This window comes from Octopus bimaculoides, chromosome 12, assembly GCF_046866305.1.
Source record: "Octopus bimaculoides isolate indiv1 chromosome 12, ASM4686630v1, whole genome shotgun sequence".
NCBI classification, from domain to species: Eukaryota; Metazoa; Mollusca; class Cephalopoda; order Octopoda; family Octopodidae; genus Octopus; species Octopus bimaculoides.
The window spans coordinates 9,782,313-9,808,068 of NC_142939.1; the positions used below are offsets into that span (position 1 = coordinate 9,782,313).

General features: G+C 34.3%; 1 protein-coding gene across 4 annotated transcripts in view; it reads right to left on the reverse strand.

Annotated features, from left to right (window-relative positions):
• Positions 1-25,756, reverse strand: part of LOC106876754 (C-myc promoter-binding protein) — a 128,566-nt gene that overhangs the window by 17,201 nt on the left and 85,609 nt on the right. For 2 of the 4 annotated variants that reach the window (XM_089360811.1, XM_089360812.1), the window contains exons 6-25: positions 23,179-23,248; positions 20,296-20,465; positions 18,676-18,920; positions 17,869-17,935; positions 17,127-17,182; positions 15,202-15,346; positions 14,701-14,794; positions 14,298-14,379; positions 13,858-13,897; positions 12,960-13,100; positions 11,917-12,058; positions 11,380-11,525; positions 10,376-10,431; positions 8,656-8,718; positions 6,221-6,362; positions 4,959-5,144; positions 4,286-4,414; positions 3,653-3,983; positions 2,148-2,345; positions 42-191 (exon numbers count right to left, since the gene is read on the reverse strand). In XM_089360811.1, coding sequence (XP_089216937.1) covers positions 42-191; positions 2,148-2,345; positions 3,653-3,983; positions 4,286-4,414; positions 4,959-5,144; positions 6,221-6,362; positions 8,656-8,718; positions 10,376-10,431; positions 11,380-11,525; positions 11,917-12,058; positions 12,960-13,100; positions 13,858-13,897; positions 14,298-14,379; positions 14,701-14,794; positions 15,202-15,346; positions 17,127-17,182; positions 17,869-17,935; positions 18,676-18,920; positions 20,296-20,465; positions 23,179-23,248 — 2,653 coding nt within the window. The remainder of the gene's footprint in view (positions 1-41; positions 192-2,147; positions 2,346-3,652; positions 3,984-4,285; positions 4,415-4,958; positions 5,145-6,220; positions 6,363-8,655; positions 8,719-10,375; positions 10,432-11,379; positions 11,526-11,916; positions 12,059-12,959; positions 13,101-13,857; positions 13,898-14,297; positions 14,380-14,700; positions 14,795-15,201; positions 15,347-17,126; positions 17,183-17,868; positions 17,936-18,675; positions 18,921-20,295; positions 20,466-23,178; positions 23,249-25,756) is intronic. The other 2 variants (XM_089360813.1, XM_089360815.1) reach the window with 1 other exon arrangement.

Genomic DNA, 25,756 nt, shown 5'->3' on the forward strand with positions numbered 1-25,756 from the left:
GCAGTTTTTATAAGGAAATGGAAACAGAAAAAGATATTTACAGAGGTTTGTTTTCAATGTTTCAAGACTTTCAGTACTGGTGATATTTTTAGCTGATCTTCTCATAATGCTGCCAACACGAGTTCGGAACTGAGAGCCAATGAAGTTATTATTGGAATGGGAACTATCAGAGCTGTTGGAATTTGCTAGTGCTGGAAAAAGAATAAGTAAAAAAAAAATATTTATAAGTTTAATGAACTGAAAAAAAATGGGAAAAGTTCATTAATAAAAAACCTTAAAAAATATTTGCAAATGTGCAAAAACTACTACTACTACTACCATGTCCCTAACAGACAGAAAAATTACAGCTAATGTCCCTAAATGTGGCAGAAGAATTACAGCCAAGTAAGGAATGAGAGAATATTAAAAATGTAATTTCCTTATTTCATAGTCTCAAAATTAATTCCTGATGATAACAGGAAAACTTTAACTTTTAAAGCACTTAACATCATCAACATGTCCTCCAGGCAGTTAATGGTATGACTGTGATTCCAAAGTAATGTGGTTTTAAGGCAGGTAACATCAATGTGATTTTAGTAAAAGAGAAAAAAATAGAGATTATCAATCTGAACATATTTCCAAAAGTATTATTGACTAATTAGAATGGTTAAGGTTTGTAATTATAACAAATTACAAACTAACCATTAATACTGGGTGTTAAACTATAACATTGGATTCCTTAAATGTTATATCAAACATATTACAATAGTTTAAAAAACACAAACAAACAAAACTAGTAATGTCAATTTTGGACATTATAATACAACTTGTGGAAGAAAATACAAAACAATGCTTTAGAACATTTTCTTGGTCTAATAATGTGATAGATGCAGTTAAAACACTGACAATTTATTAGTCTTTAAAAATTGATTTCAAAAGGCACTGGCACATGGTCACATGTTAGGGGTTAGACTGAGTGGGGTATAGTTGAGTGATTCAAACTCAGTACTTGATCAATACTTAATTTTAGTGACCCAGGATGGATAAAAGGTGAATTAACCTTGGAGAGATTTGAATTTGGAAAGTAAAATAACAAAATACCAAAAGGTATTTCTGTTTCACACAACCCTTTATCATTTAAACTGGCCAGATCTAGCCAAAATTTTCTTCAAATAACTAGACCTGGCCTCTCACACATACCCTACAATGTCAATCTAAAAATGAACAGCCATGACATAATGCACGATTAATTCAAAACAATGTGGATAAATAAGAATTACAGTTGACAGAATAATCTGAACGCTAAAGGGTTAAATGAATGCATGAATGTTTTCATCTTCATGGTAAGGGCCAGGGGTGTTGAACAGACCCTGCTTCACCACAGACTGTTGTCTCATGCTGCAGCTGTACCCTCTGCCAGGGGTCTCCCCTTTCAGTCCCTGATGCCATCACTTTGTCCTCATCTCTATCAAAGGCAAACCTGTTTTCCATCCACCCAGCCACTTGAGGGTGTGAACACAGCAGCTCTGAGCTCTGATAATATGACCAAAATAAGGCAGTTTTCACAGACTGATCAATGTCGCCAGATTTTGGTTCACTTCCATCGCTTTCAAGACAATTCTTCTTTCTATGGGTCACCCAACTGGTCTGTGTACTTGCCTGGACTGCATTGTCTCAAACATCCTCAATCAATCTACTAGTCTCTAATTATTAAAGCAATTAACTTAATAGTACTAATATCAATAACGAAAAGATATTTTTTTTAATCTTTCATGTCTCTCAGATCTCAAAAAGGTTCCATAATCAGACAAAGTTTCAACAATTGCAAATGCAATTTATCTTCAAAATATTTTATATTGAAAAGTTATTCAAAAGAATTAAAAGATGATAAAAAACAGAAAGAAAAATACTGCAATTTCTTTCTTTTTTTTTTTTTTTTTTTGTAAAGAAAACACAAAACATGAAATGATTTCTTTGAGAAACATTAAACAATAAAGAAATAAGTTATCCAAACATAAAGTGAAGAAATACGAGACGTTTAAAGAAAACATAGAATAATGAACATCAAGGAATAGATTGTAAGTTAAAGCCAGTCCAAGTAAAATGGCAGGACAAGAAATTCTGGAACAACAAAGAAAAAAAAAAAAAACCAATACAATCTCTTTCACCTGATAATTCTTCAGTAGTGCTTTTACTTCTGATCTTCCAGCATATACTGGAGCGAGAGTGTTTGGAATCTTTTGTCTTACTGGAATTATTAGTGTTATGCTGCTGCTGCCGAGCCTGTTCTGCTGAGGAAAGGGCTCCGTATAGGGTCTTGGCATCTTCTTGAGTCATAGAGCTATAACCTCTATCTGATGCTCCCCCTGAAACCATCAGAACACATTCTCAGCATGGAGAGAGAAGGATTTACAATAGCATAGTGGCATGCAGAGTACAGCAGCAACTGTTTTGAAATAGCACATGGGCATGCATTAACAAACATAAATGCTTGACGGAAAGATAAGATTACAAACAACTTCATTTCAAGGCAAACATCCTTGAGTTGCTCAATATTATAATAAATATCATAAATGAATAATGAATATGACAGAGCAAGATTATAAACAAGTATCGCTGTGAACCAATATTACAACAAATGTAATAATGAATCAATGCTGTAATAAAGATAATAAAATCAATATAATAAAGACTTGATACTTTACAACAAATATAAATATCAATATTACAATAACTAATCAATATATCAAGATGTTGTGGTGGCATGGAATATTTTTATGAATCGTTATAACAAATCAATAATATAAGAACTCATAAAGCACTGTATTTTCTAAATGTATGCCAAGTTAAAAAAAGAAAGTTAAATACCAAACAGATATTGCTGTAAGAATATTTATAAATCCTGTTAATCAACAATTCACTTCTACAAAATAAATAAAATTATTTTGGATCTATGATGCCATACTGCAATAAACCAAGTAACATTTAGCAGAGATGTTGAAATAAGGTACTGGACTACCTGGTTTATAAAAATCAGGTGTTTCATCATATTTTGGAACTATTTTACCTTGCTGCAATTCACCTGTCTAGAAGTGGCATCTGATAAATCGGATAGGTTCTTGTAAGACATTGATGACATAGCTGAGGGGAGATTACTATTTCTCTTCCAATTAAAACTGACAATTCTTAAAAATCTACCTGACGTTCATAACGTATTTACATTTATATTTGTATTTGGCGTTAAGAAAGAGCATCCAGCTTTTTAACCACATTGTTCCTGGTTCAGTTCCACTGCGTGGCACTTAGGGCAAATGTCTTCTACTACAACCCTGGGCCAGCCATAGCCTTGTGAGTGGATATGGTAGAGGGAAACCGAAAGAAGACCATTGTAAATAAATGCATCTATGTGTGTCTCTTTAGTGTTTGCTCCACATCACTGCTTGACAAATAGTGTTGGTTTGTTAATGCTCCTATAACTTAGCGATTCAGCATAAGAGAGTGACAGAATAAGTACCAGACTTATAAAAAAAAAATATTAGTGTTGATTCGTTTGACTGAAAATTCAAGGCAGTGTCCCCAGCATAGCTGTAGTCAAACGACTGAAACGAGTCAATGACAAAAAGATAAAAAAACATAGAAAAGGAATTTAGTGAAAAATCCACGTTTCCCTTACCTGTACTCATTCTTTCTTCATTAGCTACTTTATTAGAACAAGTCACAACCATATCAGAACCAAGATCTGTTTTGGCAATAATTCTATTACCCGTGGTGCCACCACTGTTAGCATCAGTGCTACTGACTGCAGCTTCATCTATGCAGCTGTCATTGCTGGTGTGGCTGACTTGGTCGAAATCACTTTCAGAGTTATAGCAGTAAGCTGTGCTACTTCGTTGGTGCAACAAACCCTTTCGCAACTGTGCAATAGCTGTAATCACATTACGCAATTTCTTCCATAGCAGTAAACCATTCTTGGTATCACTCGGCCATTTGCTCTCAAGGACAGCCTAAATTAAAATAAATTAAAAACGGTAAATAAAAAGAAAAAAAAAAACCTTTCAGTTACCATATTTCTAGTGAAACACAGTTTTTTTGTTTGAATTAAATTTGAAAATAATGAGTTTAGAAAAATAACTTTGTCACAAAATTAAGTTGGCATTTGGAAAATCAATTAACATGGAAGTCTGATGGGAAGTTTTAATTTACATAACTTTAGAAAGAAAAATTTGTACGATAGAACTAAGGACAGTATTTGGCAGGTTGGAATGAAAAGGGTTAAAGTGAATAAAAAAAACAAAGTGATGCTGACCTTGTTGTAATATCCATAAGTAATGGCATTTGGCTGGACACCTACACGCTTCATCTCACAAAGTACCATAACAGCAAGAGTGGGCTCGTTATACTGACCACACAGCTGCAATACTACTCGATAACAAACCTGCAAATATTAGGTTCACATTATTTGGTGGTAATGCTAATAAAATCAACACACAAAAGTCATTCCTAGTTTGGAAATTACATTAAATGTATTGTAATGAGAATAAAAAGCATTTTGAAAACTAAAAAGAAATTGCCCCAAGACAAATACCATCTCCAATTTCTTTGATAAAATTAATTCCACAAGTATTTCACAGTGAAAACAATTGCCTCAGGAAAAGCTAGTATATTTATTACGCCATACATAGATAAATAAAGGTGAAGCTAGATCCTCCCACCACAAAACTTGACTACAATCACAACAGAAAATTGTTGTTATAAAAGTTGCCAAATGTTTTCAATGACAAGAAGCCATTTTGACCAGGGAAAATTTGAGTCAAAATAAATAGTTTTTATTTTCAACATAAGAGAAAATCAGCATACATTTAAAAATTTATTTCATAAAGAGGAGGAAGAGAAAAAACAAAAACAATGTTTAAATATGTAAGATTAAAAAGTAATTTTAGTTCTTTCAAGAAATGTTTTGTGAAAATAAGCAGACTTACTTCATCAGGACGGATATCTTTTACTGTATTCATCTTTTGCAAGATGTCGTAAGCTAGTCTAAGGGCTCTCGGCTTTGACTGGCTGAGCTTCACAAATGCAGGTAAATGAATAAACCACAAACAATAACAATGTCCAAGTAGACATTTCGCCCATAAATCAGGAGATCCAACTTGCTGCTGGGCAATCTGGATGAAAAGAACAATTGAATTTCATGCAGGTTTACAATCAAATGATATACAGAAAAAAAAAAATTATAAAATGTTTATCCAAAAGTGGAATTCTCTGGAAGGACATAAACTATTGAAATTAATTTTAAAAACACATTTCTGTTTTCTTCAATTGCATCTCATCCTATATTCACATGCACAAAGTTTCCTAATAAGTTAACCAATAAACTAAAACTTATCAAAACAGCCTGGTAGATTAAAGAATATGAGAAATGTATTAAAAAGGTTGCTTTAATTGCAACTGTTTTTTTCATTAAACAAAGCAAACCTTAATGTGTATCAAGTCTCCATGTTCATTTTGTCTCTAAAAGTGCACTAACAAGACATCATTAGTGAATTCCATTTCATGTATGCATGGACATGCATACACACACACACATCCAAAAAACAGATAAAAACAGGCAGTGGTTTGTTTTGTGTCTTTTGTAGATTGTTCTTGCTTAATTAGGGACCCCAACAGGGCTGGCATATTCCATGAGGTTTGTAATGTTTCTTGGGCCAAAAGCAGTAACACTAAATGCACTATGTCTCTGCATGGTTTTGCTTTCTTTGCCAAGTTTTGGGAATGTTCTAGGATGAGTGTTGTATGTAACCTTTAGTAATTTTGTCTTTCGTAGGTATAATACTCTTATATAGAGGAAGCCACATATCTCCTCTACAGCAAGAAACCTGTTACTGCCCTTTCATTTATACTTTAACCTTTCAACTCTCTCACTAAAGTTGAGAGGGCTCTTTCGTCTTGTGAATTACATGACAACCTTACTAGGGTTGGTGCCCCAACAAAAAGAAAAAAAGAAAAGAAAAAAAAGAAAGAAAAAACAGTATATTCTATGAAGTGGTTAAGATGAGGAAGAGATGCCAACTGGAGAAACCACAACAAAATATACATTGAAACACAATGCTATCCGCCAACCTGTTTTGATACTCCAGCATAGGAAACGGACATTAAATGATGATGTATGTGTATATATATATATATATATATATATATATATACACATACACAAATAAAATGGGATGAAAATATTGTTTACCTTCTGTGCCATGCGCACTTCTTGCTTGGTACGTTTTGCAATCGGACTGTTTGGACAGGCAGACTGTTTACCAGCTAAAGACGAAGTGCTAGATTTCTTTAACAGAAACAACTCTGGCTTCAATTCTGGAAAACCATTGTAACTACAAAAGAATAAAATGAACATTTAAAATTTTTTTTTGTTTCTAAATATGAATATCAAATTGAACAGAGAAAAAAATTTATTGTCCGTGTAAGCGACGACCGTGCGAACTCAAAAAGGAGAAATGGTGACGAATGGAAGAACAGAGGACTCCTTTTATTTAAACGTGTCACACGGTCGAACACATAATTATATATCAAATGATGATGATACACATGAAATGTTATGCTACGATAACATAGATGACCAGTAATGAAAGACCACAACCGTATAAGATGAATAACAGAGATATTTATTGTAGCGTTAAAGATGTATCTCTGTGTGAGAGTGTGAATGCGACATATAAGAACATTATCAAAGACAGGCCGTCATACAAAGAAAAGTATGTATGTGAATGATACATGTATGTGTATGTGAGTTATTACAGCAAATAGAAAGAGTCAATAACACATGAGCAATTATACCAGTTCTTTAGTACACTATAGGAAAAGTTCTGTAGGTGAAGTGAGTTGGCTGAGTGTGGCAGTGCTGATCACTAGTTGTGATGTCGTGGCATCGATGCCGGGCCGTGATTCTTGTTATACAGATGTTCGTCGCTGGCTGAGAACTCTTGTCTGTTTATTATCGTGGTGAAGCTAAGTCACCTAACAGAATCGAAGAGAGAGAGTGTGCCGCGGTGGTTTAGTTTGGTGTACATAGAAAGTCGTGTTGACGCTGGTGGGGATTGATGCTTGGTAGTAATCGTGTTGGTCATGACGATGATGCTGGATAGTAGTCGTAGACTCTTGTTGCTGATGTGGCGACGGCGGTGGTCATCGTTGGCTGGACGAAGCTGTTGAAGTGGTCGCTGGAACTGCTGCTGCTGTCGTGTGGTACACGGAACAGTTCTCAAAGAGAAACTGGACCGAGACAAATTTGTGGGGTACGAGTTGATCTATATATAGCGTTAAGAGGGCTCCAAATGCCTTCAGAATTTTACTCTATCACGTGACCTTATTAGGGGCCGTGATTGGTCAGTTTGCGTTCTGGCGGGAAAGGTTCGAAGAAGTTGCCGATTCGAATAATAATCAGTCACGTGATGACAAGGAATGGGTTCTCTACTACGCTCGCATTTATTTATATTTAAATGAGAAGATTGTATGTAATGGCGATAGTAGTTTGTATCTAATGGCGGGAGGTAGTTTCACTACAGTCCACATAAAAAATTCATCTACTTCACACCAATGAACCAAACTACAGCTCTTCATGCACTGTGCCTGCTTGTCTGTCTGTCTCTCCCATACACACTCCTGTAGCTCAATGTTGCTCTGTCATTTCTTTCTAATATCCTAACCCCTACCAACTTCATCATTGCTATCCTGTTGCTCCCCTATATCCCCATGTTTCACCCCCTCATTACATTCCCCTTTCTCTCCCATGAACTCCCAGCTCATTCAGCCTGTTCAGTCCTCTACCATTCCATTTACTTTTACCTCCTTGTATCTTGAGGTTACACCTGGTATGTCACAACCATCTTTCTCATTCTCTCTCTCTCTCTGACTCCAGTAACCATGCATCTTCTCTTCCACCTGACACCTGTTTCTGACCCTCTCTCAGAGTTTTACCTCACATCACCTGGCACAAAATTACCTCCCTTGATACCACTCTCACCTCTCAGTTGAGGGGGGCCTTTGGTTTACAAGTTACTTGGTGACCTCAGTGGTGCTTGTGCCATGTAAAAAGCACCCAGTACACTCTGTAAAGGGGTCAGTGTTATGAAGAGCAACCAGCCATAGAAACCATACCAAAGCAGTCAGTAGAGCTTGGTACTGTTCTCTGGTTTGCCCCGATCCTGTCAAACTGTCCAACCCAAGCCAACATGGAAAACCGGACATTAAACACTGATGACATAAACAATGAATAAAGTTAAAGGATTAGGGACAGAATGCTGTACGCAATCAATCGCTAATCTAATGAAATCTCCTTTAAAGTTTAAGAAAAGAAAAGACTTGTTAGGGCAAGGATGCTGGTGTGTAGTTGTGCTCAAAATTGAGTGACAGCCCTTATTTGTCAGATAACCATGCATCTTAGTGGAAGAACAAAAAAAAGACATGGGGAAAAGGGAGTCTGGATCTCAGATTGTTAGACCTCATAAACCTAACACAGGATGAAGTAGCGATAATAAGATGCATTTGCAGATCTGTTCAATGAATGTCAGCAGAGAATAAATTAACATAACTTTATATGCTGCTTGTTGCTGCTGAAATTGGTTAACAATATTGTGTGTATGATAATAAAGAGAAAGCTAATTTTACCTGTATGTGGCCCCTTCTGGCAGTCCAGATGGCTCAGGTGGCAAAATAAACACAGTTCTTTCACTAGAAAACAAAACAAACATTAATTAGATTATATTTACCGAGAAACTGATTTAGAAATTCAAATTACAGAAATTATATCTTTAATGGTGAGGTAATTTCACAACATATTTTATCATTGCTAATAAAACTTACATCCAGAATAGCACAATGCGTATGTGTTGAGTGTGTGAAAGCAAGGAGGAGGAAGCAGTTGGTGACTGAGATGAGGTAATTAAGCAATATCATTTAAAAATCAACCCTATTCTTACCCATTGCTACAATGGTTAAGTTCTTCCTATTTCAGTTAGTTAAGTGAAAAAAAAAAGGGGGGGGGGGCAGAAAAGTAAAGACTTTAACTATCAAAGACCCTAATGTTGAAACCTACACAGAACACATCCACTGATGATAAAATGGCAAATGTGATGTGAGGGCAACAATCATTTCTGAAGACAGTGTTCATAGAGATTACAAAAACAGAAATAAACTCTGAGCTGTTACGGTTCATTATTATTCCCATTTTCATGGTGGTGAGCAGTTAGAAATGTTAGCACACTGGACAAAATTCTGCTAAGCATTTTGACTGTCTTTAAGTTCGGAGTTCAAATTTTGTTGAGGTCAACTTAACCTCTCAGGGTTGATAAAAAAAAGTACCAGTCAAGGACTGGGGTTGATGCAATTCACTATTCCCTTCCCCCAACATTTCAGGCATTGTGCCTATAGTAATAAGGACTTATTTACATTTTTCTTATTGGAAAAATGTTGAATATTATATCAAAATTTAAATATCTACTGTCACTGTGGAAAAAAATTATATGTCTGTATGTTATTTGTAATATTAAACAGTGACTTAAGGAGAAAGATGTGTAACTCGGTTTTCAATTAACTAAGAAATTGCAGGTATGGCTCAAAGCAATAAGGCATTACATGGTGAAGTAAGAAGTCAGCAGTTGTACTGACTGCGGTCAAAATAATTTAATCATCATCACTAATCCTTGGATTGGCTGGTTCAACAGGATCCAGCAGGCTGGAGGACTATGCTGTGCTCCAACCAGTGCTTTGGCATGATTTTTTACAGCTGGATGCCCTTAGTATTTTCATGTCACTAGCACTAATAAAGTTGCCATCCAACTCACGACCCTTTAAATTGGATGGGAGATAATTCAATGCTAGGTGTTGAGATATTAAAGTATGTAGCAAGCAGTGGAGATCACTGTAAAATTGACAAGCGATTTGTTGTCTTGCAGGGCAGAGTTCATCAACAACTCCCAGAGACAAAAAAAAAAAAAAAGGTACCTAAAATAAAGATGTGACCTATCCACAGAATCCAAAAGTTAAGTTGTTGCAAAGAAGATCAACGTGAGCCATGAAGAACAGGCATTGTTTGATGAAGTTGAGTAATGAACTCTAACTAAAAAGTGCAATGCAAGATTTTGAAGTCTTTTAGAGTCCCATATATCTGAACCACGCAAACACTTCGTTACCTAATTAAATTTTTATGCTTATAGATCTCACTTCATTCTTTTCGTATCAATTTTGACCAATCAAAATACACAATGTAGAAAGCAAAAATTAAGTTTAAAATATTTCCAAGATAATGAAATGAAAATAAGTAATCAAAAAATATTTTACTTATTTTTCTGAATTTCAAAAAAATATAACAAAAACGTTTCAAAACTACCTTTTATGACTGTCATCAAAGTCTATGAGTTGTGGCTCATCCTTTGTGTCTTCCACCTGTGAAGCAGAAATGAAATAGGACTGTTTTACCATTATTCAGGTTTGATTCTTAAAAGGCTTAATACTGTTGGTAAGTCAGACAAGTCTACAATACGGTATACATATCACGGTACATATCGACGTTGTGGTATATATCATTTCTATCAGGCAAAAATAACATTTTAGTAAAGAGAGCAGAGAGGCAAAATAAATTCTTTAGAGAATTTCTTCTTGTTTCTCAGTCGATTTTGGCCTTTAAATTTAGTTCACCAGTAAAGCAAACTGGAGTAAGTATCGTTATGTACTTTATCCAGTGGGGTAGGTAGAGAAATAGAATGGCTGGAGGTAGGCAGAGTAAGATTTAAACTCATGTCTCTGTGTTCAAGAAAAGATTTGAAAAAGTGCATTATTAGCTGAAGGCACTTTCTCAGTGAATTTAGAATAAAATGGTAAAAACACAGAACAAGAAGTTATAAGTCAGGGTGGTTATGTACCAGGGAACAAATTTCAAACACTTGATGGCAGATTCAACAGGTATAGGCATGCCTGTATGATAAAAGAAGTGTGCTTCCCAACCATGTGGTCTTGGGTTCAATCCTACTGTGCAGCACCTTGAGCAAGTGTCTTCTCCCATATCTCAGGGTCAACCAATGCCTTCAAAGGGAATTTGATAGACAGAAACTGTATGAAGCCTGTCATGTGTGTGTGAATGTTCACATTATTCAATCATTGAGCTATAGCAACAGTTGTCTGCTGTCCATGCCAACACATTGCCTGGTAGCTCTGCATATTTGAAAATGAGGAATGGAAATTCTCTTCCTTGAAAAATAGTTAAGGGGTAATGAAAGCAAAGGTATCTGACTGTAAAACAATAAGCATTCATTTAAAATGCTGAAATGGGAAAAGAGAAGTAATTCAAATAAATGAGCAACCCAAATGAACACGGAAACAACATAACATTGTTACCTTTTCAGTACATTCATCAAAAAAAGCTAAGCTGACATCCTTATCAGATACAAAGGAACGTTCCTCAATAAATCGGATGAAAGTTTGTGTTTTAATTAGCAAGGAGAAGAACTTCAAGTATGCTTTGTCACGACTCTTCAAAAATCCTGCAAAGGAGAATGAAAATGGTTATTTAGGAACATTCTTTGTTAGAGATAATAATAAAGTAATCATTTAGATCAAATTAAAAGTTATTTGTCTGAGCATAAAATTGTTATTGCAGAACAGATCCATATCCTGGATATAACCAACTGAATATTTGGGGAGAGCAAACAGGTCTTGCAATCAAGGTTATCCTTGGTTATCGGTAATGTTGTATACACTTATTTATGCAGAGTTTGGTAGTGTGATTTTAATAGCAACAGCCAAGGAATATTGCAATGTTGCATCTCTTTTAATAAACAACATAAATGAGCAAGGACTCAAGTAGTGCAAGAGAGCATCAAATCTTTTGGAACTGGTTGACAATTCAGCAAAGTAGTAATGAGAGATAATTACCTTGCATATCAAACAACGAAGCGGCTTTCGTAGTGCTGGCTGTAGGCTCCCACATTATTGGTTGCAGAAAATTCTTGTAGCCTTTCATCAAGCAAGCCATAAAACGTAAAAAGGCCTCTTGTATTTGAAGTTCTATCATTGTCTAAAACATAAAATGTCAAGAGTAAATAAAATCTGGTTTAGAAATTAACAATAATCCACTGATATACTGCATTGTTTAAAACATGTAGTTAAGATTAAAAACTCATTTAAATACGTTTAGTATTTTTTTGTTTCTTGTTTGAAAACAAAGCCCTTCTCTGTCACCAATTCAAACAGATGATATCTCATGAGCTACTAATAATGGTGATTAAAATACAGTAAAGCATGCAAAATAAAGAAAATATTTATAAAAGAATCTACTTTGGATGGGATGAGTTCTCTCTAAGAATATACATTCAATCTTGATGGAAAATAATCTTGGAGTTGCATGACTGATACCAGAAGTATCACAACTCCAACTTGGTTCACATGATTTATAATCTGTTAATAAAAATTAGTCAGTAACTATGTGACAATATTTGCATAATCCACCATTGTTCATTTAGAATATGTTTTTTCTATACTAGTATAAATTGGATGGAGGGGACTTATTTGAGGTAGGATTTCACAGCTGGATGCTTGTCCTGGTACCAACTCATACCTGTGTTTCAAATAAGCTTTTTTTTTTTTCACTTCTTACAGGTCTTCAAAAGTGCAGAGTAATGCCAAATAAGGAAGGTAAACATCATATTACTGCTTTGCCCCGGTGTGACAATCAAAGCCACGGAATATCAATATTCATTCATATTTGTGCACATACAGATATACACAAATGACCTCCTTGTGTTCTCCTCCCTCACAAGACATTGGCCAGTGTAGGGCTGGAGAAGAAGACACTTGTGTTGCACAATTCTATATAAAAATGTATACTCTTTTAATTCATTGCGTAATTTTGACGACTGGATAGGCTTGTAAATTAGATGAGGTTGTAAGTGAACTTGGTTGCTTTTAAGAATCCTTACTTCTTTTTGTTTAACCTTGAAATCATAATCAATTGGTGCCAGTTCAAGAGTGACTTCATCTGGTGTTGGTGTTGTGGATGTATGCGCTGACAACTGGTTAAATATTTTGTGGAGTGTATCCTGAAGAACTCGAGCAGGCTTCTACAAGAACAATAAATATTAAATGCAAATAATCTCTTTGTAAAAATCCTAGCTTCTAAGAAAATTAGTTTCCAGTAGATTGTATGACATTATCAGATTTTACTTTTGAATTCTCTTTGGAAAACTGCAGCAAAAGTATTGCTGAATTAGATTTGCAAATTCGAATACAATTAATATATTTTGTATGCAATGGTAATTGTTATGATTCTTCATGGCATTTAATTGAAAAGAGATGTTTTTTTTTTTTTTGTAATTGTGGTCCAAGCTGCAATCATTAGATAGGCTAAAAAAGTTGTTTTTGTTTTGTTTAACAAACAATGGTCACACTCATTCCGTCATACAGTTTATACACACATGCATAACTTCAAGAAGTCACAGAGGCCCCTGAAGTCAGTGTTTAGCTCTTTCTGCAACATGAAAATGATCAGAGAGAAAATTTCCTTTAAATAAGATGTCATTTTATTCTTGTTCCAGAAAATTCTTTATTTCTGTGCTCCAGCTGGGTAAAGTGAGAGAGAGAAAATACTGGAGTAGAATAATCGTTACGTATCCCAACAATTAGCAAAAGAATTTATTCCTTCAGTCTGCCATTTTTTTCTTTCCACAACAACAGTAGCCTCTCAGATAAGCCACAAAATTTAATCTCTCCCCAGCTTCAAGAAAAGTGTTAATATTAGCTGATCAGTTACTTTCAATTAACATCAACCCTATAACTTGTGTTAGAAATATGGAAAATGAAATAAATAAATCTACATACCTTAGGTAATAATTTGGAATTTATAACCTTTTTATCATCACTGAAAAAGTTAAGAAAAGAAAAGAAAAAGAAGCATTTACAATGTGGAAGACACAGATTAGCTATTAAAAAACACACAAACATTTAACTACATTGAAATACTTATAATTTGGAGTCAAAATTTTTATTGTTCTAACTATAACCTGGTCACTGATATAGTACCACAGCAACTTCAAATCATTTGCCAGACAAATACATATCTCCGAAATAAAAATATATTTTAATGAGAACATGGAGAATATTTAACATCTGATGAATTTTTCTTTTTTTTTGTTTCCTTTTATATTTCTTCATTTAAATCATGAAATGCACATAAAAAGGCAGCTGGTTGTCGACACTTAAAGAAAAAAAATAATACAAATACTAATTAATTATAAATGAAAACGATGAGGTGAACTTACAACCAAATTGTATTGGTGTCCAAATCCACACAAACTACATCAGGTGGGGGAGAATACAGATCAAAATACCTGGAATCAATACCTAGTTGATATGAAAAAAAAAAAAAAATTAATAACAATCAAATCAAAATTCACACCATTTTACTGACATATGTACACAAACAAATAAATTGAGAATCTCTTATAAGCTTTTGAGTTTTTTAATCACTTTGCATTAAGAAAAAGATAGTCCTGTGAATTATGCTTTTATTTATTCCAGTCATTAGTCTGTGGCCATGCTGGGGCAGCACCTCAAAGATGTTTTAGCCAAATGAATCGACCCCAATATTTTTATTTTAAGATTAAAAAAGAAAAAAATTTATCTAAATTGAGAAAAAAAATAATAAGAAGAACCCAGACTTACCAACAATAAATGGACAAGGGGCACTTAATACTCCGGACAATCCGAGTGGACACAGAGGTATATAAGGACATTGCCAGTGAAGAGGAAATATCATCTATAATAGAGATTAAACAACAAAATAATGATGTTAATAAGAGATTGTGGATGATGCAGTATGATATGATGCGGGGGGGGGGGGGGGGTTCCAGAAAGGTGTGCAGAGAATGAAATAACAAAGACACAAACAATCAAGAAAATTCCCCCCCAAAATGGGGAGACCTCCAAGGATGAAAGGCAAAGTGATGCCAGTAGGATTAATAACAGTTTCCAAGTTTGGCAACTTTTAGTGAGCTGGGGGGCGGGCCACTTCAACCAAATATTTAAAACAAAGCAGCATTGATTATTTTTCCATGAATAATTCAGAAAATAAAAAACTTTCATAGACTATCAAGTTACACTGGACATGGTGTGATAAAAAAAATATAAACAGCTATTTCTTTGTTTTTGCTTTTAGTTACATACCGTGGTCACTGCTTCTGCCACTCCTGTCAAGACTGCTGGACGTAGAGAGTGGATGAGGATCTTTTGCTCAAGGAGAACATGCAATAGAATGGTCATACAATTCTCAGGACCGAGGTCTTTTAGCAGTGTAATAAATGAGGCTCCACTAATGAAGACAAAAAAATTAAAACCAAATTATGAGTGCAACAAAGTATGAAAAGTCAAACACAGTGATTTAAATTAAAATTTTTTTTCTTCACAATTTAAAAATTGATATCTAAAAAACATTTATCAAAGTAAATGAGTTTCAGTAATTAAATAAATCAAAAAGTTTAATTACCACAATCTGTTATTGAAGTAATTGTAACAAATTGTAAGTTACTTGACTTTAAAAAAAATTTTTTGTACTGAAATTAAAAGGTCGTGACCTTGACCCATTGTCAAGGCTTCTGAAACTGAACGCAGAAAGAAGGAAATTGTCTTTAGAATTGTTCCAAATGCTTGCAACAGAGTGAAGGGTGATTAGCAAGTCTACTCCCTCCCCACCAAATGCAATATACTTTAATAAATGTACTTGATATTCACAAAATAAAACCCTTTGTTTATATTGATGTAGTTTTGCTAAGTAGTTGGTGTTAGGAAGGGTGTCTAGCTGTAGAAATTATACTAAACATGAAATGTGAGCACATGAAATGTGATGCTGTCCTCTGACCCATCAAGAAAAGTAGAAACTCTAAATCAGGACCAACACAAACTGTGATGACAAATGTATAATGATGGTGATGATGATCTAAATATATAAATATTTGCAAGTTTAATTAAACTTTGAATTCAATAAGATTAATTAGGAAAGCTTAAAATCTCTACGTTCAACACACTCACATGTTGGCACATATTCCTATGGCAGGAGAGTTGCTAACTTCTTACATTTGTTATTCTCAAGTGTATTGACGATTAATGAATAAAGGAATTGAAAGTATGTTGGTAAATTTAATTTACTAAGATGTTACTTTCATTCAAGTATAGTCTTAATTCCCTTCACTCACATCGTGAACACCCTTGAGAAAAACAAATATTACAAATTGTCAAGATTCCTGCCGTACAAATCCAAGGAAGCATGCTTACGTAACAATTATATGTGTGTGTGCATACCTAATGGACGAATCGTTAAGAAGTTCACTTCACAAGCACACGGCCCCAGGTTCAATGCTACTGCACAGCATTTTAGACAAATGTCTTTTACTACAGCCCTGGGTTGAGCCAAACCACGTGAGCGGAAATGGGGAAATGGAAACAGTGTGGAAGTCCATTGGATGAATTTGCATCTGTCACTTAAAAGTTACAAATATAAACCATCCAATGGGCTTGTACCATGTTGGCTGTACCAATGTATGTGTGTGGGTGGGTGGTTTAAATGAAGTTAATGTGACCAAGTAGTACTTGAATATCTTCTTCATGCAAACCTGCATCCAAACACATCATCACACCCTCAACATATGGACGAGAGGGACATTCATTAAAGTAAGATCTTCTCCATGTCCCATGTATATTACTGATCAAAAGAGATAGCAAAGAGCTTGTGATCATTCCTTCCTGTTGTTGGCAGAAATCATTATCCAATTGTCTGTAGAATCTTGGAAATCTCCATTGTTTATTCACTAGGATATTTCTTTCTTTTAGAGTAGCTTCTCTTTCTAACTTCCTACTTTTCCTTATTGTAGTTAAAGAATTGTTGGTTAGCATCTTTGTTGACCAAGATGGAAAGTTTGAGGAACTGAAAATGCTAAAACTTCTAAAACTGAACAACTCGAAGGTGGAACAAAAGTCATAAGAAACATCATACAACATAGAATAACTGTCGAAATGGTATTGATGTTGAGGATGAGAGAAATTTAATAATGTCAAGAAAAAACATCTCATGATTGTGAGGAATATGGTAAACATACCTTTGAGGTAAAGGTGAGTCTTCTGGCATTGATAGAGAGAGGGCTTCATGGTTTAACTGAAACAGAAATAGCATTTAATATTATAACAAATTAGAATATTCAATATTATTTAATATTATATTAAATAGTATTTAATCATCATGAATTCAAATCTCCCCCACAAAAATTAGCATTTCATCTAAGAACTATACCTCCAATGTAAACAAAGTCAAGTATCAATAAGAAATGATTTAAATAAGTAACTAGGTATACTGGCAAAAAGACTGAGTAGCTTTTCTTATCAAATTCCAGTCAAACTAGACCACACTATTTTGAAGAAGAGTGTAATACATAGTACAAGAGAGTTCTGAATCCACTGTTTGATAGGATAGTCATGACTGGAACACTCTGATCCAAGCTCTGATTAAACAGATCTTTGATTGTTTAATTCAAGGGAACAACTCTTCAAAACTTGGCCTTGCATTTAACCCTTTTAGCATTTGATGATGTAATTGTTTATTTTTGAATGACATTGTAGGGTTGGTGTGAGAGGCCATATCAGGTCAGTTTGAACATAAAACAGGTAGAATATTTCAGCTGGATATGGCCAGTTCAAACGCTAAAGGGTTAAAAAAATCTAATCCATATATGACAGACAACAAAAATAATCAAGAGTAGCATGTAGAAGGAAGGTGCTATGATTAAAGAAAAAGATCTACTAAAATATAAACAGAGACAAAAGAACCAGTCTGAGAAGAATTACCTGTACAAGAATTCTTGGCCTTTGTGGAGATGGATAAGGAACATCAAACATGAAATGAGAAATATGCCTGAAATAAAAAAACAAAAACATTTATCATTATCACCAATATCATTTGGAGTATTCTAAAAATATGAATGGATTATACCAAATAGGAAAACTTACAATTTCAAAATTTACATGAGAAGATTATTTTGAGAGAGAAAGAGAGAGGAACATAATTATGTCTTAATCTTATAATCTCTTCTATGGTACTGTTGTCAATTAAGCAGAGGAAAGAGTGGATTCAAGAAACCACTTTTTTTAGTTGTTGAGTCCTAAATAAGCTCTAATCTCACAGACTTATGATGAAAGGCATTCTATTCTACATATAAGCATGACATTATCAAGTGTGACCTGGTTTTTCTCTAAGGTGGTAGATGGTAATTTGATGCAAATTCAGCTGTTATTTCTAGCAAGTTGAGCCACCACACAGAGGATCCATCTTAACCTTGTCCTCCTCTGCAGTGGTAATACTATTAAGCACTGAACTCTGCTTTGAATCTTCCATTTGATGAGATTTATCTGATATGAGAGAAAGTGTATCCAGCAATGAAACAAGTAATATTATCTCAGCTTTGAGATTTTGACAATGTAATGGTTTATTTTTGGAACAATGTTAAAAGGTAGGTGTGACATGCCAGATCTAGCTGGTATAAATCTCAGTTTAAATGTTTGTGGGTTAATCTCATTAAGATGGTTTAGAACTTTTCAAAGATGATGATTAAAAAAGACAGATTTCAGTAAAAGGAGAGTCTTCATTCCACTCACCTCTCGATTGGAACATTATAAGGGCCTGTTATTGATATCCTATATAGATAGGATAGGAATTTCTTGAAAGCATCAAAGAAAGGCCAACGTGAAAGAAGACAAATACATTTGTTTGAATGCACCGTCTTCGGAATGCGATACTGCTCGCGGATATGTTTGTTCTTCAGACCCAAATGCCGTAGCTGAAAATCTGTTAACTTTTCTTCGGGGAATTCTTCATAAAATGACACTGCTGCTCCATATGCCTAGAATAGAATAGAAAGCAAATATAAAAAACAAAAAAATTAAGCTTAAAATATATTCCCGTTTAAAGACATATTAATATTAATTGGGAGATAGTTTAAAGGAGAGAAGTTTCAAAGATCCTATCTCAACTATTTAACTTCATTAACTAGATTATTTCAAGTAAATTCAATCCTAATTATGTTTATCTTATGCCATCTGAATATCAAACATGTAACTCTTAGAATCATTTTCCATGAAACATTTATTAACAGTATTGTAGTTTTTTCTCATGCACAAACATCAAAATTTATAGTGAAATATTTTGCATATAAATTGAGATATATGTGTGCATGTCTGCAGCATAGTGATGTGATTAAAGAAATTCACTTCCCAACCATGTGGTTCTAGGTTTAGTCTCATTTCACCTTGGGCAAATGTCTTTTATATAGCCCTAGGCCAACCAAGGCCTTGTAAGTGAATTTGGTGGATGGACACTGAAAGAAACCCGTGTATCTGTTTGCATTTGTACTCTATGAAAGTTTCAGCAACAAGCAGTGTTGTTTCCATTTCTCCTATCAGCAAATTGTCCACTTGCTCCATGTCTTCAAAGATGTGTGAAGAGAGGCTTGCTTGCAAATCCTGGTAAGAGTTAACAGGAAGGGCCTGTAGCTGTAACATACAGCCTCAATAATATATTCCTCTAACTCATGCCAGCATGGAAAAACAGTCGTAAAACAAATAACTGAATACACACACACACACACACACACACACACACACACACACATCATACATTACATACACTTATAACTGCTACATTCTACAATAAATTGACACTTTTGAAGTAATAATCTCATCTTATTTCTAATTATCAGACTATCTAATCAGCTTTACTATTTTATACGATATGAAGTATCCGAAACCATTCACAACATTTCATAGTTCTTTGGTAAAATTACATTAAAAAAAAAAGTTAGCAAAAGAAAAACCAAGTAACCATGTTGTTAAGAATTTCATTTCACAACTGTGTAGCACCAATTTCAATGCCATTGTGCAGCAACTTGGGCAAGTTTCTTTTATAAAAGCTTTGGGACGACCAATACCTTTTGAATGGAATTTCCAAAATGGAAATTGTGTAAATGCCTGTTGTGTGTATCTGTGTGATTGCCTATGTTCACCTGTGTAAAGTGGTGTGTCAAGTTGTGTCCCTTTAAATCAAAGACCTACATTAGCGATTTGATAAATAGACATCAATGAAAAGCACTGAATTTAAAATAATTTCTGGGGTTGATATGATAAGCTAAAACCCATGACAGCGGTACCTGGAATCCAAAGATAAACCAGAAAAAGAGTCAACAAAGGAATAAATAAGAGTTCAATGAGTGTAATACCAACTTTTTCTCCACCACATGTTGTCAGAATGAATGTTGAAAATACTGGAAGAGGATGCTGAGCCTTAGCGGGCCAACATTCAATTGTTGCTCCCATTGGCAAACAGAAGAGGGGTACTGATTCAGGAAGTGGATAATTGTCATAATCTGCTTCAGGAAATCGGCCTAGAATAGCTGAAAATAAGAGAGGAAGTTATACAATTGATGATCATGTAACAATTTCAAGTAACATATAATTAAAAATACAAAACAAAACAAACTGTTTCATTGTGAAATATAGTCTCTAACTCAACACCACAGAAATATTCCACTTTAATATTGATATTAACTCTTTGAATATAACTGAGAAAAGAAGTCTCCACTGATGATAATAATAACAAAAATATATAGTGTGCAGCTCACAGTGTTACAGTATTACGTGCATGTTTATCTCAGATTTCTGAGATGGATAAAGCATGAAATACTACTATTAAATACAAAACATATTGTCACTTTCTAATGACTAACATTTGGCCAAGAGAACTTGTAAGACAGTGCCCAACTTTTTTTCTGGCATAGCAAATCAGCAGTTGAAGCCAGCAGTTACTGCTCATCTACTTTTGGCTTCCAGCTCAACTCTTCCTGCTTGTTCCAGAGCCAGCAAGAAACTCTTCCCACTGCCTCACCCAACTTGCAAGCAGCTGTCTTCCTTTTAGTTCCCAGAGCTGTAAGCATCTTCCAAACAGCCTGCTTCCCTCATCGGTTAGTAGCCAGGCCTATCATACTTTATTCTATATTGCTCTGCCATGACATGTTACTCAGTGGCTTTCCATCTGTTTTCTCACAGCTCCATCAATTACTTTAACCAAAATGACGATCTGTGCCTCCTCAGACCGCATGAAATAATCCAATCCACTGGTAGTTACATTTCGAAATAATAAATATAAACCAGTAGGGTTTGAGGAAACTAATGGTGTTCCAAGTCAACAAAAAACAGTTGGTAAAGATTGTAAAGATAAGGTCAGAAACCACTGACATATGAGGGTAGAGACTTTCCTTTAGCAAAGCTTTTGAGGGAAAGGACATTTGTCTTTGTTTTTTTATGTTTACAGCAACACATTGCATTTATGGATACACTGAGCAAGAATGAGATTTGGGTTTCTTAATTCACTTGTGCTGTATTCCTAGCAAACAAACTGTTTATTCCATTTAATCTTCCCTAACTGCAGTCAGGACTTCTACAGTAAAAAACCAGATTTTTTTTTTAATATTTCTGGCCAATACAGAAGATATTTGCAAGGGAGGTGGAAATTGTCTCAACTAATCTTCTCTAAAGATAACACAATCTGCTTGAAATGTCTTCTTAAGCTGTTTCACTATAAAACCAAAGTTTAATGGTCTGATAAAAACTTATCTTACTTTTGCAAATCCCTAACTAACAACATAAAAAGCCATAGCTTTTTGGAAACTAGAGAGCTGATAACCAAGTGATTAAACTGTGGACAGACAAGGTGCAGATTGAAGATCTTTAAATTCACCAGTCCCATTTTATGCATTTTAAAATGCAGCAGTTAATTGTCAGATTAAACATTAAAAACATTAAAGCATTATTCATTCAACTGCATACCAGCAAGGATTATTATTATTATTATTATTATTATTATTATTACTGTTGTTGTTGTTATTGGTTTCTAACATTGGTAAAAGGTAAAAACGTTTGCAGGGGAGGCATATAGTCAAATAATGAATTGAATCTATTATTGAAATGGTACATGTTTTCATAAACACTCGAGGAATGAAAGGCAGCTGGATTTGGTTTACATACAGAGAAAACTGAAATAGTGTGAGGCATGCCGCTTTACTGTAATAATAATAATAATAATAATAATCAGAAGATGATGACTACAGGAAGATGACGGGATCATTACTGAGTAAGACAAAATGTTTAGTGGCATTTTCCCTCATGTTCTGAGTTCAAATGTTGCTGAGGTCGGTTTGGCTTTCATCCTTTTGGGGTTGATAAAATAAGCCCCAACTAAGTACTGGAGTTGATGAAATCAACAAGCCCACTCCCTTCCTCCATTCTCTTAAATTTCAGGCCTTGTATCCACAGTTGAAAGGATTATTATTATCATTAATATGGCAGTGAATGACAGAATTAGTAGAGTGATCATCTTGTGGTATTACAAGTCCAACTCATGCCAGGGTCAAGTCTACCTTTCCTCTTTCTGTGTATGTGCAGGTAAAATAAGTATCCAGTAACATATTGAGAGTCAATTTAATTAACTGTACGTCATCTCTCAAAAGTCATGATCTGGCGTCATATCTAGGATCTAATACATGATAAATGTGAGTTTAGATTGTAGAAAAAAACAACAACAGATTTTAAGAAATGTGTATACACAAACATAAGACCAATTCTCAGATAGACACAAAGTAGAACTTGGAGTGAGTGGCAGGGAGTCACTGAAAAGGTCATAGACAGCAACGGAAGAATTTTGACGAATAAACAAACAACTGATCGATTGTTTAACATCATCATCATCATCGTCGATTAACGTCCACTTTCCATGCTAGCATGGGTTGGACGATTTGACTGAGGACTGGTGGACCAGGAGGCGACACCAGGCTCCAATCTAATTTGGTAGAGTTTCTACAGCTGGATGCCCTTCCTAAAGCCAACATATTAAATAAACAAACGATCCATTAGTTAGCTGGTTGGATATTTAACCAATTGACCAACAATAAAGAAGTGGAATTGAACCCATGCATGCGTTGTTATTATCATTGACAAAAAAAAAGTATAAGTTATATTGAATTGGAATTTAATTGGTAAAGAGTTCCTATGAATCAGAAATGAAGCATAAAATATAGAAATGTATGATAAAGTTTCAACTGATTCACTAACCAGGTTTATATGCAAGAACATCTGTTTTAGTCATAGCCTTCTTGTAACACAGATAAACATCTGAGCCCATCTAAAATAAACAGGAAAAAACAAATAATAAAGTCTGTATGAAAAAAAAATATATATAAACATTGAACATGGTCTAATAATTAAACTTTTAAAAATACAAATTACTGTAATATTTGATACAAAACAAAAAGCAAAATATGGAATTATGTAAGACTTTGTAATTCCTTTTCATGTTTAGATGGTTTTAGTATTGGAACAAATATAAATTGATTTTGTTTTCAGTTGGATAAATTTCCTACTACAAGTTACACAAACATGAAATAAAAATGAATTAGGGTTTTTAGTTAGGCAAACTGGAGCAAAAAGTATGTCTCATACACTCACTGATACACGTATGTGCCTTGCATGCACACAAACACACACACGCATGCATGCATGCACACACACACACACACACACACACACACACACACACACAGAGTATGACCAAAGCACATAAATCTGTTTTTGGACAACCGATCTTGTGCATTAGTTTAGAAACTAAACATACATTTATACTTTATAGAAGTAGATTGACAAACCCGTTACATTCTCAACAGAATGTTCAGCAATATTTAATTACATAAAGAGAAGAACCGGTGATATAGTGAGGACAAACTATAATCTTCAGCTACACAATTGTCAAAAGCACAAAATATTTGTATTCTAAACAGAATCTTTCCAAATTCAGAGCTGGCAGCAACAGTAATGACAACAACAGAAGTAGCATGTGTTTCAATAGAAGCACTTTAGAAAAATACTTCAGAGAGCCTTCATAATACACCATTTGTCTAAGTACAGGATATGGTAGTGTGTAGAACAATAGCCATGTATATTTATTGTTTTCTAGCTAAAGCTTACATACAATGTTGAGGTTTGATAATATAATGAAGGCGTGTGTTAGTTTCAGAGCAACATAAAGGAAAAGGCTACTTGATACAGAACCATTTAAAAAAACTGGATGTGTTATTCAGCACATAATTGACGGCTGAGATAGCTGATGAAATTTTCGGCTTTGTATTTAATCAATGTTCCTAAGGATTGTGACAACAAAAATCTGTTGGTCCGTTTGACAATAACAACTACATTACATACATCTCTCCTAAGTCCTTGGTGAATTTTCAGTTATGGAGTTTAACTCCCAGTTTCATAACTTGAAGAATGTCAGAGCGTTTTTTTTTCTATTTTTTAATGATGTTAGCAGGAGGTCATTACCTTTGCACCCTCCAAAACTTGGCAATCTTTGGTTCGTATACTAGTTTACAACATTCTTTTATTATATTAATGGTATCAGTCACTGAAGTTGAAGCAACACTTTCAAAATTATTATTACAAGAGTAATGCACTGGAAGAATCAGTAGAGCATTGGGAAAAAATCCTTGCAGCGTTTGTTTTGATTCTTTATGTTCTGAGTTCAAATTCTGCTGAGGTCATCCTACAAGGTCAACAAAAAGTATTAGTTAAGTACTGGAGCCAATGGCCTCAACTGACCCTTTCCCCTCCAAAACTGATGGCCTGGTGCCTAAATTACCATCATCATTGTCATTTGTTTAACACAGCAGCTTTGCTGGAGAATGTAACAAAGTGTCAGCTGTCTGCAACTAGTGGTCTGAGGAAATACTCTTCATTCAGATTTTGAGAATTCCATAGAGGATTACTGCAATTCCAAGCAACGTTGTCTTTGGTAGCTTATTACTATTTTTATTGTTATTATTTTGAGAAAGCACTTTCTATAAACTCTGAGAATAGACTATTACTTGAACTTATTTGAAATCTAAGGTAAAAAAAAAATGCCTTTTTTGTTCTGAATGTATTAAATGCAATAAAAGAGAAACTAATCTAAAGCAAAGCAAAAAAAAAAAAAAAAGAAAGCCAACCTACTTTTAATCCATTAAGCAACATATTGTTGGTGCATTTTGTTTTAAAAGAATTTAAAAAAAAAACAGAAAAATTCCAACAAAACTATATCTAACAAGGTCTAGTGGTATTTATTGACTAATCTATTTTTCTAGACTATGAATAAGGTAGTGGAATAAAAAGAGTAAAAAGAAATGTCAATAGAACATATTAAAGAGAATAAATGTAATTTGTATTCTATTGGTTTATTGAAACAGAGATGATAAAAAAAAAGAAAAAAGATTGGTTTGATGCCAAATATGTTTTTAAAAATGGTTAATGTGAATAGAGTGATATTTTTGAGAAGAAGGAATGTAAGGATGAAGGAACTGTATCAATGTTTCAGAGAGTGAAGTTACAGCTAAATGACTTGATACACATTACTGGATCAGCAGCCAAAGAGTGACCAGCATGACCACCACCACAGTATCCGGAATCAAGAAGTTTCACTGGTCCAGTCAAACACGTTGGAAATTAGAAATTAGAGATGATACAGTTTGTCATTGTTATAAGCAACCGCAGTCGATGAGTTTTAAACATTAAGAAAAATATAATTTGATAGAAATTTCTCAGGAAGCTGGTTGAAAATGATTACATTGTTTGTGTATTGAAACCCAAATGGCTAAAAGACACA